At 38.5% G+C, this 17,253-nt stretch overlaps 1 protein-coding gene across 4 annotated transcripts in view; it reads right to left on the bottom strand.

The window, feature by feature from the left end:
- Wdr37 (WD repeat domain 37) overlaps positions 1 to 17,253 on the bottom strand; it is a 70,075-nt gene that overhangs the window by 11,095 nt on the left and 41,727 nt on the right. For all 4 annotated transcript variants that reach the window (XM_021723064.3, XM_040276647.2, XM_005320334.4 and 1 more), the window contains 2 exons: positions 14,354 to 14,594; positions 13,091 to 13,232 (listed from right to left, as the gene is read on the bottom strand). In XM_021723064.3, coding sequence (XP_021578739.1) covers positions 13,091 to 13,232; positions 14,354 to 14,594 — 383 coding nt within the window. The remainder of the gene's footprint in view (positions 1 to 13,090; positions 13,233 to 14,353; positions 14,595 to 17,253) is intronic.

Genomic DNA, 17,253 nt, shown 5'->3' with positions numbered 1-17,253 from the left:
CAGACATTCCTAAAATCTTGGTTCCTTTTCTGTCACGTGTGCTTATCAGAGTTGAAAGAACCCACACAACACCTGTATGATAAGAATCCAGATGCCTAACTATTGAAGTCATGTCCAAATGAAATACCTTTATGAATATTCCTTGGTGGTTAACTCCTCTTAGGGGAAATGAGGAAAAAAAAAAAAAGATGCTGAGAAAAAAAAAAACCACAATCAAAGGAAAGGTCAAACATGAATTTAAAATTAAACTGTTCCCTGGAAAAATCATGAATTCACCTAATGTGTGGCACTACCTCAATATCCTCATTTGGTTACACCACTCTAATTCTTCTTTCTCAGGAAAAATAAGAAATTCCTAATCTAAATCAATGATAAATATGTCCTACAGAACTGTTTGCTCAACAAATATTTACTAAGCACCTACTGTGGGACTGGTCCCTTCTGTTAGAAAACATGCATCAGAGAAGATGGTAAAATTGCTGCCAATGAGCCCTCTATTATAGCAAAGAAGACAGCAATGTTCATCCTGTTTTTAATCAACTAGCCAATAAGTGAAATCACACAGAACAGAGAGTAAGGGTTAGGGCCCTTGTCTCTAGACAGTGACTTGTCCCAGGGTCTGGGAAAGGTGGTTTCTTCATTGGCAAAATAAAGACATTGACCTGAAATGTTTCTCAAACTTGAAAATGGGGCAACTCTACTTGTCCAACACTGGATAACATGTGTCCAAGAGGCCTCACAGCTTGAGAACCAAGCAGGGAATAAACTCTGTCCACCATGAGAAGGCCTGTCATGATATGTATTGTGTACAGTTACATATATACTTCTGTGTGAACATGATAAATAAGCCGTAACTAAACCTCCACTGACAGAGAAACAGATGCTACTGAGAAAACTGTGCTAAGGAACACTGTTTATTAAAGCAGGATACACCTGATTCTGCTATTCACTGAAGGAGGATAAGAAGGGAATAGTAGATTGGCACCAGAAGGCACCCATAGTTTCCACATTTAGGTGAAGCAGGCACAGTGAAAGTTAAATGTCACCTAAAGGTTCAGAATAAGTTGTTATCACAGTCTTCCAACATAAGGCATTTTCTTAGAGTCACCCAAGGGACAGCTTACTGCTTTTCTCCTAGGATGTATAGAAATCATGCTTTGTATATGTCTGGCCATCTGGGACTAGACATTTGAGGAGTACAGTCATATAGAACAATCAAAAGACCTCTGTACTTTACTACTCTGGGGAGGTCACAGGTAGGTCAGTGGCCCCAATGTGCTTCAGACCCCACAGAAAATCAGACCGCTAACAAAAACTACCAGAAAAACTACCCCTCAACCTGGAAAAAGAAATACACCTCCATTCACAAACCATCAGCTTCAGATTGTTATAGTAATGGGGGAGGGTTTGACTGGATGGGAAAATGGTTTTTACTGCTTAAGTTCATCAAGTGGTGGCCAATATACTCCTTTCTAAACTACTGTAACATATGATTCATCAAGGTCAATCAACCCTCTAAATTCTGCCAACTTTCTTCTCTGTCATCTTCTGCATTAGACAGGTGCCCACCAGCAAAGACAGGAAGGGAAAGGGAGTCATGGTACCACTTAACCAAAAAGTTTCTGAGCCAGGCTCATATTTAGATCAGATTCCAAGGTCAACTTAATAGTTGTAGACAATCACCACAGTCACACCCAGCAAATTTTGTCAGTGTCCTCAGGACTACTGCTCCATTTCATTTGAGTCGCTTGGGAAAATCCCACTGAGCCACATCCCCAGTCCTATTTTGTATTTTATTTAGAGACAGGGTCTCACTGAGTTGCTTAGTGCCTTGCTTTTGCTGAGGCTGGCTTTGACCTCGCAATCCTCCTGCCTCAGCCTCCTGAGCTGCTGGGATTACAGGCATGCGCCATTGGGCCCAGCTAGATGTGATATATATTAAACCAACTCACTTATTATAAAAGGCATTGGTGCAAAAACAGTACCTTAACTCATTATCCTATGTAGAATTAAAAACCTGGGACTCAACGGGTTCATTTTTTAAGTCTCCTTCAGCAATTGTTACTGGAAAAACTAGAATTCTAATTAACACCCTACAACATATGATGCCTTCTTTTTCAAATCATACAAACACCATTTTGAAAAAATCTTTTTTGTTGTTAACCAAGTTAAGTTGTCTTTATGAAATTGTTTATACTTGCTATTGTGGATGCCTAAAAACAAGGTTGTATGATTGTGTCCACTGAAACTGTGGACACAATAAAAACCTCTTGACCATTATATGAAAGGAAGTGCTCATCAAAGAAATGCCAAACTCTGGTGCCTGTACTAAGTAACACAGCACTCAACTCTGTGCTCTCTACTCTAAGGCAGCACTCAGCTAAGCTCCATGTTTTCCGGACTATGTAACACAAGACTCAGCTCTGTGTTCTCTAGTCTAAGTAACCACAATCAGCTAAGCTCTGTGTTCTCTGAACTAAATCACACAGCACCAGCTCTATGCACTCTAACTAAAGCACTCAACTAAGTTCTGTGTTCTCTGGACTAAGAAACACAGCACTGAACTCTGTATTTTCTTTATTTGCTCTGTTTCATGTGCTGGTGTTGTCCTCCCAGAAGTCAAGGCTAGTTAAGGACACATACCATTTTTTACAACTACATGCATGTGCAGGGGCTTATACACCGATGTTTACAAACGTATGCTCTTGGATTATCTTGCAATATGACCTTGCAGAATATATAAGGAAATTCCTAATTTGCATACACTCATGTTCTTTCTTTATAAGAACGTTCTTTAGGCTTTTATTCAGGGTTAACTTTTATTTTTATATCACCTTAAAAATACCAAAAGCAGGCTGGGGTTGTGGCTCAGTGGTAGAGTGCTCGCCTAGCATGCATGAGGCACTGGGTTTGATCCTCAGAACCACATAAAAATAAAATAAAGATATTATGTCCACCTAAAACTAAAAAAAATAAATATAAAAAATACAAAGAGCAATTACTTAGAAAAATTAAAGATCAACAGAGAAACACCATTAGACCCTAACATGAAATTAGGGTCTAAATTCAACATCTGACTTCTAGAGAAGCCAAAACAAAAACAAAACACAAAGCAAACACAAAACTTAATGTACAGTCTTTGGGGAAGATTTAGTGTTGGCAAACAATATAACAACATACACAAGATTCCTGAAAGCATCCATATTCTCCTTTCTTTGCACACACCAACATACACAGAGCTTAGAAGAGTTAAAGTCTTTTTTTTTTTAAGTTTTGGTTCTTGGGGGATTACTGGAGAACTCAGTTATGCGGAACATCTCACTCCCGGAAGATGGCAGTTAAATGAAGTGTTACTCTATTAACGAGTGTCAGAACCCTGCAGCTCAGATGCAAAGCAGAGAATTCAGGCAGCAGCTGAGTGTGACAAGTTGTAAAAGCAGCTGCAGATGCGACCAGGTGACAGCCTCACCTCAGCTAAGCATGGAATGCCCATCCAGCATTGGCCATACTAGACTAAAACACACACCACTATTATTACCATGTTTTTCAAAAATAAGCTACCCCTCCAGTAGGTTGCTTTTTCCCACTCTGCTGGTTCTATACAATACACAGTGGATTTCTGCCTACGCATGGAATCTGATGGAGAGACATCTATCATCTGTCTCAGTGAATCCATTCTGTATCTCAGAAAGTTTCTAGTCTGTGTCAATAAAATGGCTGCTGATTTTTAGGTCATCTCAATGAAAGGGATGAATAGCCTGCAACAAACAAAGCTGTCAGGGAGAATAATTTAAATGCACAAATTTTCTTGAAGGCTTTGTTTTTATTAGTTCCTGAACAGTCCTTCTTTAACAAGGAGTTTTAAAAGCAGGAGTGGACAGGTAAATATTAAATCTCTTTACTTTTGAAAACTATGTTATAAATTGGAAGCACTTTGAAATATATCTAGCAGGGCTATGGCTGTGGCTCAGAGGTAGAGCACTTGCCTTGCACATGTGAGGCACTAGCTTTGATCCTCGGCACCACAAAAAAAATAAACAAACAAAATAAAGGTGTTGTGTCCATCCACAACTAAGTGTGTGTGTGTGTGTGTGTGTGTGTGTGTGTGTGTATAAATAAATAAATAAATACACACACACACACACACACACACACACACACACACACATACACACTCCGTAAATTACTGTCTATTCAAACTACAGAATAGTAAACCAAGAAGTGGGTAGCTCTGCAGAAGCTGACCAAAAAGAGGTGTCAGTGAAATCAATGATACTTGCAGAACAGTGTCCCTTCACACTAAGAAACATCTGTGCACGAAGACTTGTGCACTGCATGCTTCCATGGCACACTCTAACAGCCCCTCAGTTGTTTCTGTAGTCACAAACTATTCACTAATTGATACAAAAGAAACACCCTAAACACACTTGAACGCAACACTGAAACATTCCGTTTCTGCCAGCTACTGCCCTTATATGCTCTATGAATCTATGCAACTTATCTGGGCTAATAGTTAAGCTGAAAAGAAAAACAAAAGAAATAGGGCAGCACATTAGGAGTTTATGTCATTAGTCTATTAATCCTTAGTTATCCTCAGCCTTGATTTTATGATACCCTTAGATATTGACCAGCTATGGCTAGGAATATATATATGTCTATAAACTTCCTCAAAAGAAAATTACTTTTGCTGGACACAGTGGCACACACCCATAATCCCAGCAACTCAGGAGGCTGAGAGGAGGATCACAAGTCCAAAACCAGCTTCAGCAACTTAGAGAGACCTTGTCTCAAAATTTAAAACAAAGGGTGGGGGCTGGGTAGCTCAGATTCACCTGAGGGTATGTACCCCAGGTTCACACCCCAGTAAAAAAAAAAAAATTACTTTTGCCCACCTAAATTAAAAAGAAGATAAACCACCATGCTTCAGGTAAAGGAATGTGAAACTGGGATGACGTTTTAATTCAAGGGCAGAAGATGTGGTTTTCAGGCCATTATTTTATTTCTCAAATAACCATTTCCATCCTGGGAGGCACTTCTGGAGTTACCCTTCTGTCTCCAGAAGGCAAAGCTCAGGAAATACCTGTTTTTCCTCCTCTCCCCTCCTCACAAAGGAGGGGCTTAAAACACATCACAAAAACTAAAACAGAATTATAAATCTAATGCAGTCTTCCAAAATCTCTACCCCAGCACCATCCAAGGAAAAGTTGCCCACCTCCATATAGCCTATACACAAGGAATTCCTGTATCCTGACTGACAAAGCACAAAATTTGGTTATAGCATCTAAGTAAAAAAAAAAAAAAAAAAAATGTCATTTTCCAAGTTTTTTCTCTTTTAAAGCATAAAGAAAATTGTTAATATTATGACATAAAATTTAATGTATTTTTTACATTGGTGAGCATATAACCTAGAATTTAGTATTTAGAACCAAATATCTCCCCTAGGTATCTGGCAATAAAAGCATATAAAAACGTTATATGTTCAAAACAATCATTATCATTTTCGAGCTGATTTTTTTTTTTGTTTTATTCTATTGAATGTGTGTTTTGTTTTCTTTAGAAGAAAGCATCAAAGTTCACATTCTGAGGACAAAGTCATAATCGTGGAAAGAAAACAAAAAAGAAGGAAACAAAAACCTTTGCATTCTCTAATATTTTATCCATGTTGAGCTAATTTCAGATTTTTTCAATGCCAAAGTTTATTCATATTTGTAAATAAATATTGTCAGCCGGGTATAAACCGGAGTCATCTGCCACCCATGGAGGAAGCTTAATGACCAGTGACTACATCAACTGTCATTTCCTTTTTATAGTAACTGAAACAAAACAAAACAAAGTAAAATGGGGAGCAGGGTTAAGGTATAGGGAGAGGAGGGGGTAAAAACCTACCAATTTCCTACTGAAGGCAACAATGCCAAGTTGGATCAGAGAGATATGAAGGTAGGATCCTTCTGTTAAGAACAATCCAGATGGGCATCTCTCATATTCCTTTCAAAGGACAGCTAGGGAATTTAACCTAAAAATAATTTTTTTTTAATGCTAAGAGACTCTTGAAAACATGTGTACTATCCATAATCCACACAGTGAGAGCCACACTGCAGGATCTGTGTGTGGAGTCCAAATTAGTCCAAGTGTGCAAGACACAGGAGAGGAGAAAGAGCTAGCATGTGGAGCAGCGGCTGAGCTTACTGAATTACACGGTCAGTGAGAAAACACATCAACATATAAGGACCTAGCTCAATTCAGGTAAAAGCACTGAATTGTAAGTTTGAGCTCTTGATGATTAAGATAGAAATATATGAGAGATAAACTGTCAATAGGTGAAATTCCTGAGATATTCTAAAATTCTGAAATATTTCTATTATTTGCAAGAATAATACAAACTACAATTTTGCATTTCTGCTATAAGACAATGTTATATAAATTGGTACATAATGGGCTAATAACACCTAGTCAAATAATAACAGCTACACAAGTAGCCAGACCAAGTAAACACTATTATGGCAGAATTCCTATTAAATGAAGAGATGTCACGAACAGAGTGAAAATAAATGAAATACATCAAAAAAGAAAAAAGCTTTAGTCCTTTCTAAAAATTTATGATAAAAGCTTTAAGCAGAGCGTACATCAAGGAGCCCTATCACTATCCAGCAAAGATAATGATAGTACAAATTTCAAGGGGACCCATTTGGCTATAGTTTTTTATCTTACACTGAAATACTGCATCTCAAGCTCTATTTTTTTCAAAAAGGCAGAGAAGCCACGTAAAAGTATAGGGATAACAGAGAAAATGAAAAAGGAAAAAATCTCTCTCATAGTTTCTAAAGAAATTAGATTACAAAACTGAGCTAATCATCCTGAAGCCTATTCAGTTACGTCTTAAGAAAATCCAATGTACAGAAATTCAAATTAAGTCAAGTCAATTATTCACATAATAAAAGATATTAGATTCCAATATATTTTGCTAGAGAATTTATACTGAGTTCCCCTAAGATAAAATTTTCAAATGAGAGCTCCACGTCATGTTAATGTGAATTAAATAAAAAAGGCTTTTGTAGCCACTTATATTTAAGAAATACTACCTCTTTTTAGGCAATGATTCACTAAAATACACTTTAAATACCCGCTTCAGGGCTATACCAACAAGGACAGCACACTTCTTACTGTAGGTCTGAGTTTTAAGTTATTCAGGACAAGAACTAAGTTAAAGGACTCAAGAAAATCACCCAGAAAGCCAAAGAGTTACATAGACCAGAAGGCAATGCTTTAGGTCTAATAATGAACTTCTAGGAAAAAATTTCCACTTACTCATTAAGGAGACAGACACTATGCTAGATGCTAGACATGCAGGCAGAAGATCTACTCCCCTTAGGCCGTGCGGGGGGGGGGGGGGGGTGTGATAAAACAGGAACACAATGGGGACTCATGGCTCTCAATGAGGATGCTGTGGACCACTGCAGAGGACCTGTCAGAATATTTAGGATGCTGGGAAGAGGCAGGAGATCCAGGACTTGTTTTCTTAAGTCACAATTAGAACTTCACAGGTAAGCCATAAAACAGAAGACACACTGCAGACATTATTGACTATTCCACTTTTAACGAGGAATTGAATCCTCATGTTTGTGTTTAATAAAAGCATGCCCTGGCATGGATACACATCTGTAAACATTCTTAGATAATGTATTCTATAGGCTTTGTCCTACAGGCTTAAACCTATAGAATTCATAACAGAGACAAAATCAAAAGTTTCTATTAAGATTCCTAAGATAAAACCTTGTAAAAGGCATCATTTTCTGTCTTTCTAAATTTGAGGTATTTCTAGAGGCTTGCTGCCGACATATTGTATTCAAAGATGTCTATAGCTCCATCTGCTGACCAAGTCCTAAGCCTGCATGAGGAAGGCTAGAAGGCACATCAGACCAAGTACACTCAGGCCCTGGAGACAGAAGAGAAAACTGAGCCTCCTAACTCCTCTCACATACTGCCAATTCAGAAAGCCCTAAAAAGTTAAAACTTCCCTTATTCTGACACAGAAGGGAAATTAGTACCAAAGAAAAACCTTTCTGAAACGTGTTTTTGGATCTATACATAAATAAGACATGCTAGTTCATGTTTAAATAAGAAAAAAATGCAAATAATCTATAAAATATAGAGTGACACTTATATCTATATTCTGTTTTCATTAAAACTTTCATTTATCCTCAGGGCTAAACTGAATCTAACCATTAACTTACATCTTAGAAGGGGTGGGTAGGAGAAAGGGTTCACATGAATTACATTCCATGTTAACTCTAAGCCTACTGATTACATTAAAAGAAAAAAAAAACCCTAGATATCGTATTTATAACTCCTTCAGTTACATTACACATATCTCTCTAAAGAAAAATGCATTATTTATCAATCAACTGTAAAAATATAGCACAATTAATATTTAAATATCACAGATATATTCCCTATTCTTCAGAATCAGGACACAAATGAGAAACAACCTATTGTTAAATACCCATTAAAGCTAAAACATGCACTTCCATCAATTCCCAGTAATACAAATATATTCTCATCTCTTTTTGCACAAAAGTAAAATTTTCAATCAAATAAAGTACTGAACACAGAATGTAGTGAAACAGGCCTTTAAATAATATCTTGAGGAAATGTAAAGGATGTAAAGTGATTGTATTTCAGAATCACTCCCCTAGAGTCAAACTCCACTGAAGACTCTAGCAGTCCTCAGCAGATCACCTGACTGCCTTATGCCTCAGTTTCTCTCTCTAGAGCAAGGACGATGCTAGCCAGGCCTTGGAGGGTCACCAAATCCAATCTGTGAGATGTTTTCAACTCACTTGGCCAGGTATAACAAGGACTTACCAAACCCTGGCCTTTCTGCACCTCTCTCTGGTCACATTGCTCCAGTCTTCTTTGAGTCCCGTTTTTGCAGGTAGCAAGCACAGTAGAGGCACAATGGCTGGTCCCCCTATGCTCACATCTGTTCCATCACAGGAGAGTACAATTACCTTGTTCTTTACACATAAAACTCTCTTTGTCCCTCAACTCTCAAAACACTGAAGAATTCTGCTTGGTCTAGAGTACAGGTTAGCAGAATCAATTCAGAGAACAACTGTTGGCACTTTTTAGTCAGGGCATCTCAATGTACTAAGACAACAATCTTCAGAGACCAGACAGTCACATGAAAAATCGACACCCATAAACGAGTACACTAAGAGCCAATAGTAAAATGACAATAAAGCATTATGGCTATAGAAATGGGGAGGGGGGGAAAGACCACAATCTAAGTTAACACTCAAAAAATAAAGTGCGAACTAATGAGTGCATGAAGAGGGGCAGAATTAGAAACATAACCTTTTTGCAATACTCCCTGTACCAAGAGGCAAAGATCATCACGGGTTTTAGACCCAGCAGGAAAGAAGGCTGCTGGAAATAAGATATTCTCCTATCTCAAAGTGTCACTTCACTAACTTTAAACAGGAAAACATGCCTTCCAATGGAGAACTGTGGCAGACACCATCTTAAACAAGGGATCCAACTCAGCACCCAAGAGCAGGACATCTGTTCTGATGGGACACAAAAAGCACATGACTAGGGCTGAGAGGCACTATGAGGAAAAAAGGAAATCAAGAGAAAAATGCAGAACGAGGGGCATTGTACAAGAGTGTTGATTGCAATGGGCCCAGTGGCATACGCCTATAACCCCAGCAATCTGGGAGGCTGAGGCAGGAGAATCACAAGTTCAAGGTTAGCCTCAGCAATTTAGCAAGACCCTGTTGGAATAACTTTTGGTTCACAGCTAGTAGCTACGAGCAGCTCAGAGTGCTAGGAAAACCTACGCTTGTACAGGCCTGACAGGAACACCTGCAGGGTGGAATGCTCTGCTCTAGCGAGCCATCTGTGAAACCACATCCTCAGTACTTGTGGTTAGTGTTGCCAAGCTACCAGACTACCAGGTCAAGAGTCTGAGAGTCAGGTGCTTCAGGGCATGAAATCCCCAACTCATAAGCCCCTCTCTTAGGGACAAAGACCCTTCCAGACTGCCTTCCACCACAACAGCAACATTTAGTGCTTCCTCATAGTGCGGTTACATTAGGCATAAGATGATTGGCTTATAGATATTAAGATGTTTATGTGTGATTGGCAGGCATGCCCTACCTGAACCCTGTAACAGCTGTATGCATTAAAAAAAAAAAAAAAAAAAAAAAACGAGCTTGCTGAAAGTGAACTGCAGTTTCTCATCAGCCAGCTTTCTCACTAAGCTCCAGGTATCCATGTGTTGATTTGATACTGTGTCTCTACACCACAACCACCACCACCACCATCGCCCTCGACAAGGTAGCAGAGTGACCATTGGCCAGAAGTGACCAGAATGCATACAATTTGTACAAGACCCTGTCTCAAAATAAAAAATAAAAAGGGATGAGGATGTAACTAAGTGGTTAAGTGCCCTTGGATTCAATCCCTCATACCAAAAGGCAGGGAAAGTTGAGGAGAGATGGTTGCCTTGTATTCTTCACAAAAATAATTAAAAAGTCATAAATATAACAAAAAATTTGTGTGGACAATTGCCATAGAATAAGTGGCCAAAGAACATTATATCTAACTGCAGTGAGTGAATCCTTATTAAATCCTACATCTTAAATAAAGTATCAAAGACATTTAAGGGAAAGCTGGATCAATATGAAAATAATCCAGACATTAGATGGTATCAGAGAATTTCAGTTAATTTTCTTAAATTGATAATATTCTGCATAGGACAACATCTTAATTCTTCAAAAGATACATGCTTGGAGGGCTCAGCCAAAGAAAATAAGTGTGCATTTTATAAATATATAGTTTGTGCATGTGTGCACAAGATAGAAAGGAAAAAAATATGGAATAAAAACAATAGATGGCTGGGTACAGTGGCGAATGCCTGTGAGCCCAATGGCTCAGGAGGCTAACACAGGTGGATTGCAAGTTCAAGGCCAGACTCAGCAACTAACCGAAGCCATGAGCAACTCAGTGAGACCCTGTCTCTAACTAAAATAGAAAAAAGGGGTGGGGATGGCTAAGTGGTTAAGTGCCCCAGGTTCAATCCCCAGTCCAAAAAAAATATATATATATATAAATATATACACATACACACACACACGCACACACACAAACAATAGGTGACTAGGTGAATTCAGGGGAAGGGTTAATGGGCATTTACTTCTTATTCTTTCAACTTTAGTGTAGGCTTAAAACTTTTAAAAATAAAAAGGTTAGAAAGAATCTGCAGGCTTGCGAGTTAAGACTGGTAGGAATTCTCACTCCTGTCCTCTGAACCTTGGTTTGCCTTCACTGTATGCTCCAGGGAAGAACAGCACTACAGCAGGAAGGGCCCCCACTCCTACCCCCACACCAGTGTGCAGGACTGCCAGGTGCAACCTTTGTACGTGGATCCCCTCTGCAGGTACTGCACATCAAATCCAGGCTCATTTGGTTCGGAAGCAGTTGCTGTGGCCTCATCCCCAACCCTGAGTATGGCAGATAGGACTGAGGTCCACATGAGATGGAGTCCCACATTGGAGCTCTCGGGGGGGTCAGGCTGGGCTAGGTTTACTCTGCAGTGTGATAAAGTGACAACACTATGTTGTGTCAGTCACTGAGAACAGGAAGATAATTTCTATTGGCTACCGTTACCTGAGGTACTAGAATAAAAACCCATCTCACATTAGGATTAAATAATTCAAAACAAAAGCAGCTCCTAGAACAGACCAAGTCATATGAAAAGACCTCAATACACTTTTACAATACAATCCACAATTATAAACAATTCCTACACATCCTTGTTTTCTATCTCAAGCTTCTTTAAAAGCTTTGTCCTATTTTCCTTTCAAATATTTTATTATCATTTTAAACAAGAAACTACAACTTAATATTTAACACTAAATATATAAAACAGACTTTTCATATTTTTTAGTAGCCAAATGAACAAGTATTCATTCATTTAAAAAATGGCAGAGTATCAAACAGAACAAGCACGGTCATCCATGTTGGAGACAGTGACATTGTAAAGGGGGGCAGTAGTACAAGGGGGAGCAGTGGAGAAGAATACTGGGGAAGTGTGCCTGGACAGGACTCATTTTTTTTAATCAGAGCAGTTTAGTTATATGTAAATAGGTTCATTTTCACAAAATCATATAAGCATGGAATTTGATTTCATTCCCCACTTCTCCTCCCCTCTACTCTACTGACCTTCCTTTCACTCATTTATTGACTGGAGCTTTCTACACACACACACACACACACACACACACACAAAATTCACTATGGTATATTTATACATGCACGTAGCATGATTTTGTTACATTCATTCCACATTTCTTCCCCTTTCTCAATGGATAGGGTTCTTACTAATGGACCAGGAGAGGGGTAACATGGAAGAATGGCGAAAGAGAGATTTTTTAAAAGAGAATCATCAAGAAATATTTCACGGTTTATGTCACAAGGAACTGGACAGATGGTCTCCTTGCTTACTGAGAAGGATCAAACTGGAAGAATGGGTTTGTGGAAAGAAAGAGTTAAGACATCCTCATACTCAAGATGTCTGAGAGAAATCCAAGTAGAGAGAGATACATGCTAGTCTCTCTGTGTGTGTGTGTGTGTGTGTGTGTGTGTGTGTGTGTGTGTATGAGACAGAATATGTCTTTTACCAGAACATACCTGAAAAACACAAGTAATAACAGAACCAGACTAGACTAAGGAAAGCTGCACTAAGACAACCTGGGAGGGTCCAGCAGGAGCTGCAGTCAGACCCTCTCAATGGAGGATGAGACTGTCCTTCCCATTACCCATGAACAAAGCCTAGAGTGCTTCCTGGTTCTTCCTTCTCCCTCTGTCTCCTCACCACCTCATTCCATTCCCATCCTATTTCTTGACAGAATATTAAAGTCTTTCTTAATCCCCTAAAAATTCCTTGAAAATGCAGCTAAATATTTAGGAAAAGCATAGACATTTGAAAAAGAGTAGAGGTGCAATTACTGAAAAATTTCATTAGAATTAAGTTTTAATGGTAACTCATAAATCTTTTTTTATAAACAGTTAAGATCTCTGAACTCACTCCGTGTGTCCTTGGAAAACATTCACAGAGTGAATGGAAGGGTCCCTGAAATCCCAGAGACGGAAGGTCGTGTCACGGGAGGAGGTCACCACTAGCCGCTGAGTGGGGTGTGTACAACAGTGAGTTAACTCCTGGTCATGCCCTACAATCAAAGATGACAAAAGTGCGAGATCATCCACCTGCAGATTCGCAATTAGAGTGAAACTTTTTGAAAATACAAAAACTTAAAAATACGTCTTTATAAACACCACTGCTAACAGCCAATGGAAAAAAAAACCTAAAGAAATCACTTAGTAACGTGTGCAGTCAGGGTGGGACCAGCTTTCTCAAAGAAGCTGGGTTCACTTCAGGCAGCCACTTTAAAGGAGCATACATAGATGTACATACAACTCATTTTTCTGATCCTAACAAGATGTCAGAGAAATCACTACTGGGCTGAGTACAAAAGCTTAAATCTTAATCCTTCACTTCTAGAATAATTTCTACTGGCCTAATATTCTGTCCCTCAGTAAAAGACATGTACTATAACAATGCCCTTACCTTGCATTTGGGCAAAATCTTTAAATGAAGTATCTCCTGGTAATTAAGATACATTATAGTCAAACAAAACTTCCTGATGTAATTAAGGTCCCTAAAAGGGTTGACTTTGAGTTAATCAAAAGAAAGCTTGTCCTAGGTGGCTTCATCTAACCAGGCCCTCTCAGAGGTGGGAGAATTCAGCGTTCCTAGTGGCCTGGAAGAAAGCAAACTGCAACGTGAGGCAAGGCCTTAAGAGGGACCCAGAGCAGCCTCCAGCTGCTCAAAGCAGTCTCCAGCTGACAGCAAAATAATGGGGGACTCAGAAGAGGATCACATGTCCCAGTGAGGTCCTGCCCCCACAACACCCTCACTTTGGTCTGCAAGTCCCTGAGCAGAGGAGCAGAAACGATCCACCCAGAAACACAGACCAGGAAGCCATGAGAGTGGATTCCTGTTGTTTTAAGTCACTATGTCTATAGAAATAGAAATTATCACAGAGAAATAGAAAACCAATACAACTATACTTCAAATACTGAGATACTCTATGCTACAATTCATATCCTAAAGATAAAATAAATTTAGCTATCAATAAATTTAATTAGAAATGATCTCCAAAATTTATAATGGAAGAGCCAAGAAGACTAAAAACAATTCTGGCCAAAAAGTCATTTGTACAACAAACATAAATATGCAAACACAAACTGAAAGAACCAACTAGCAAGTTAACATGTTCTATTAAGGTACCTGTCAGAGAATGAACAAGTTCAGACGTCTCAACATCGTACAGGTTTGCTGTTCTGTCCCACGAGGCTGTCACTGCCTGCTTCCCTCCAACTAGCCAGTCAGCAGCTATGACCACTCCCTGGTGGCTTTTAAGAGATGTCAGCGGAACCCGAATAGTAGGGCAGTCACTAGACACGTCTCCATCAATATCAGGCTCATCTTTATCAGAGCACTCTATTTCGTCTTCTCCAGATATTTGTTGCTAAAGGTAAAAATCACAAAAGAAAGATTTCTTAGGAATCTTGAGTTTTTTTTTTCTGTCACAGTTACACAATCAGATTGGTCTTATCTATCCTAGGTCTTATTATGACCAATACAAACATAGAATCTAATTCATAATTAGTGCTCAATGAATATTTTATCAATTTTATGATTGGCTGAAACTGAAAGCCAAATATTAAAAAAAAACACTACTGACCACTATGACATCAAATGAAATACAATCCATTTCTACTGACCAAGAAAATGACAAATAAAATGATTCTTTACATTTTAACTTTTTGCCACTTATTAGTAGAAATGTAATACAAAACTAAACAAATACTATTAAACATCACTAACATCAAAAATGCATTTCAATTCTGAGGAGTTAATACAAGCTTATAATTCTAAAAAAATTATAGAATTCTACTGTACACTAATATGGGAATTCACTTTATTTTCCAATAGGATCAGTGAAGAATTTGTCAAATGCTAGAGATAAAACAGTCAGTCTAAGCTTGAAGAAAATGCTTATTCGTTCAGCAAATATTCATCAGGTGCTTACAAACAGACCGGGCACTGTTTACATGGCAGAGAAGGGGACAAATGCCATCTATCCTATGTAAGACTACATTCATGCTAGGTGGTAAGAACGTTGGAATAAACAAGACTGACAAAGTCCTTGCCCTCACAGAACTTCTATTCTGACAAGGAAGAAACACATGCGCACGCGTGCGTGCGTGTGGACACACACACACACACACACACACACACACACACACACACACACACAGTAATATGATGGAGGGCCAACATTCCAGCATATAGGCACAGGCAACAACTAACTACCTCAAGAGTGCCCCTAAAGCTTAGGAAATAATGACAAGAGTTTAATAAGTAAGATAGGATCAAATTTTAAAAACTAAAAACCTTCTTCTACACAGCAGAGGGAACAAGAATGTGAAAAGAGAACCTACATTTTACAGAATGAAAGAAAATCTTATCTTCTGACAGAGGATTAATACCTAGAATGTATAAAGAACTCAAAAAACACCAAAAAGAACAAATAACAATTAATACATGGGCAAGTAAATTAGACACTTCACAAAAGAAAAAACACAAATGGCCAATAATTATATGGAAAAAAAGTTTAACATCATTAACAATTAGGGAAACGCAAATCAAAACTACACTGAAATTCACCTCACTCTAGTCAGAATGGCAGCCATCAAGAATACAAAAATAATAAATGCTGGAGAGGAAGTGGAGAAAAAGGAACACTTTTATACTGTTGGTGGGACTGTAAATAAGTACAACCACAGTGGAAATCAGTAGTCAAAAGACTAGTCATAGAACCACCATATGACCCAGCTATACCAACTCCTCAGTATTTATTTATCCTAAAGAATTAAAGTCATCATACTATAGTGATACATACATACCCATGTTTATAGCATAAATCACAATAGCCAAACTATGGAACCACCCTAGGTGTCCATCAATAGATGAGTGGATAAAGAAAAGGGGTGAGTGTGTGTGTGTGTGTGTGTGTGTGTACATAATTAGTGCAAATACATAATTAGTGCTCAAGAACACACACACACACACACATGAAGTTTTATTCAACCACAAAGAAAAATAATATTATGTCATTTGCAGGAAAATGGATGGAACTTAAGACCATCATGTAAAGTGAAATAAGTCAAAGTCAGAACATCAAGGGTTGTGTGTTTTCTCTCATACGTGGAAGCTATAGAGGAAAAAGGGAAAGAAAGGGGGGTGTGTCACATGAAAAGCAAAGGGAGAATAGAGAAAGGAGTCAAGGGGTGGGAAGAAGGGATAGAGGGGAGAAGCAAAGGGTAGAGACACTGGCCAAATTATATTGCTATATTGTGTGCATGTACTGATATGTAACAATAAATGCCACCATTATGTACAACTATAATGCACCAACAAAAAAGGAAAAATAAAGTTCACACTGAAAGCAAAAACAATTTTTGTCACATGTATATACACACACTAGTATAAGAATATATGTCACATGTGCATAAATATGCAAGGAAATATGTCATATGTATGTGTACTAGTATGAGAGTATTTGTTATGTACATATACACAGTCAAGTAGTGATATGTGCTATGAAGAAAAATAAGAGGTCAAGGGCTGCTAATTCACTCAGAATTATTGACAAAAGACTCTGACAAGGCAACACTTGAGTCAGATTGTGAAGGAAGAAAGGAAGTAAGCCATACCAATACTGAAAGGAACTGCAAAGCAAACAGTGTAAAGTCCTGTCTGTGCTACAAAAAAAAATGAGGGTGTCAGTATGGGGGGTGGGGGAGTAAGCAGACATAGGTAAAGTGGTATAAAACCTGGTGTAGGACCATGAAAAGACTTTGGTTTTATTCTGTGTATTATGGAAAATCATCACAGTTTTAAGCAGAGATGAGACAGAATCTGATCTATGCTGTGTGAACAAGGGGAAAGTGAGAAGAGGGCAGGCAGCTACTATAGTGGGCTGATTCACATGCTGAAACCCTGACCCCCAGGACCTCAGAATGTGATTGTACTCAGAAAGAGGGCCTTTGAGCAAGACCATCACGGAGAGCTCTTATCCACCATGACTGGCATTGTTAAGAGGAGAGTAGAGCACAGACACA

The sequence above is a fragment of the Ictidomys tridecemlineatus genome, chromosome 10, assembly GCF_052094955.1.
Source record: "Ictidomys tridecemlineatus isolate mIctTri1 chromosome 10, mIctTri1.hap1, whole genome shotgun sequence".
Classification (NCBI taxonomy): domain Eukaryota; kingdom Metazoa; phylum Chordata; class Mammalia; order Rodentia; family Sciuridae; genus Ictidomys; species Ictidomys tridecemlineatus.
Note: the sequence above shows the minus strand (reverse complement) of the source record. Positions and strands in the feature narration are given on the sequence as shown.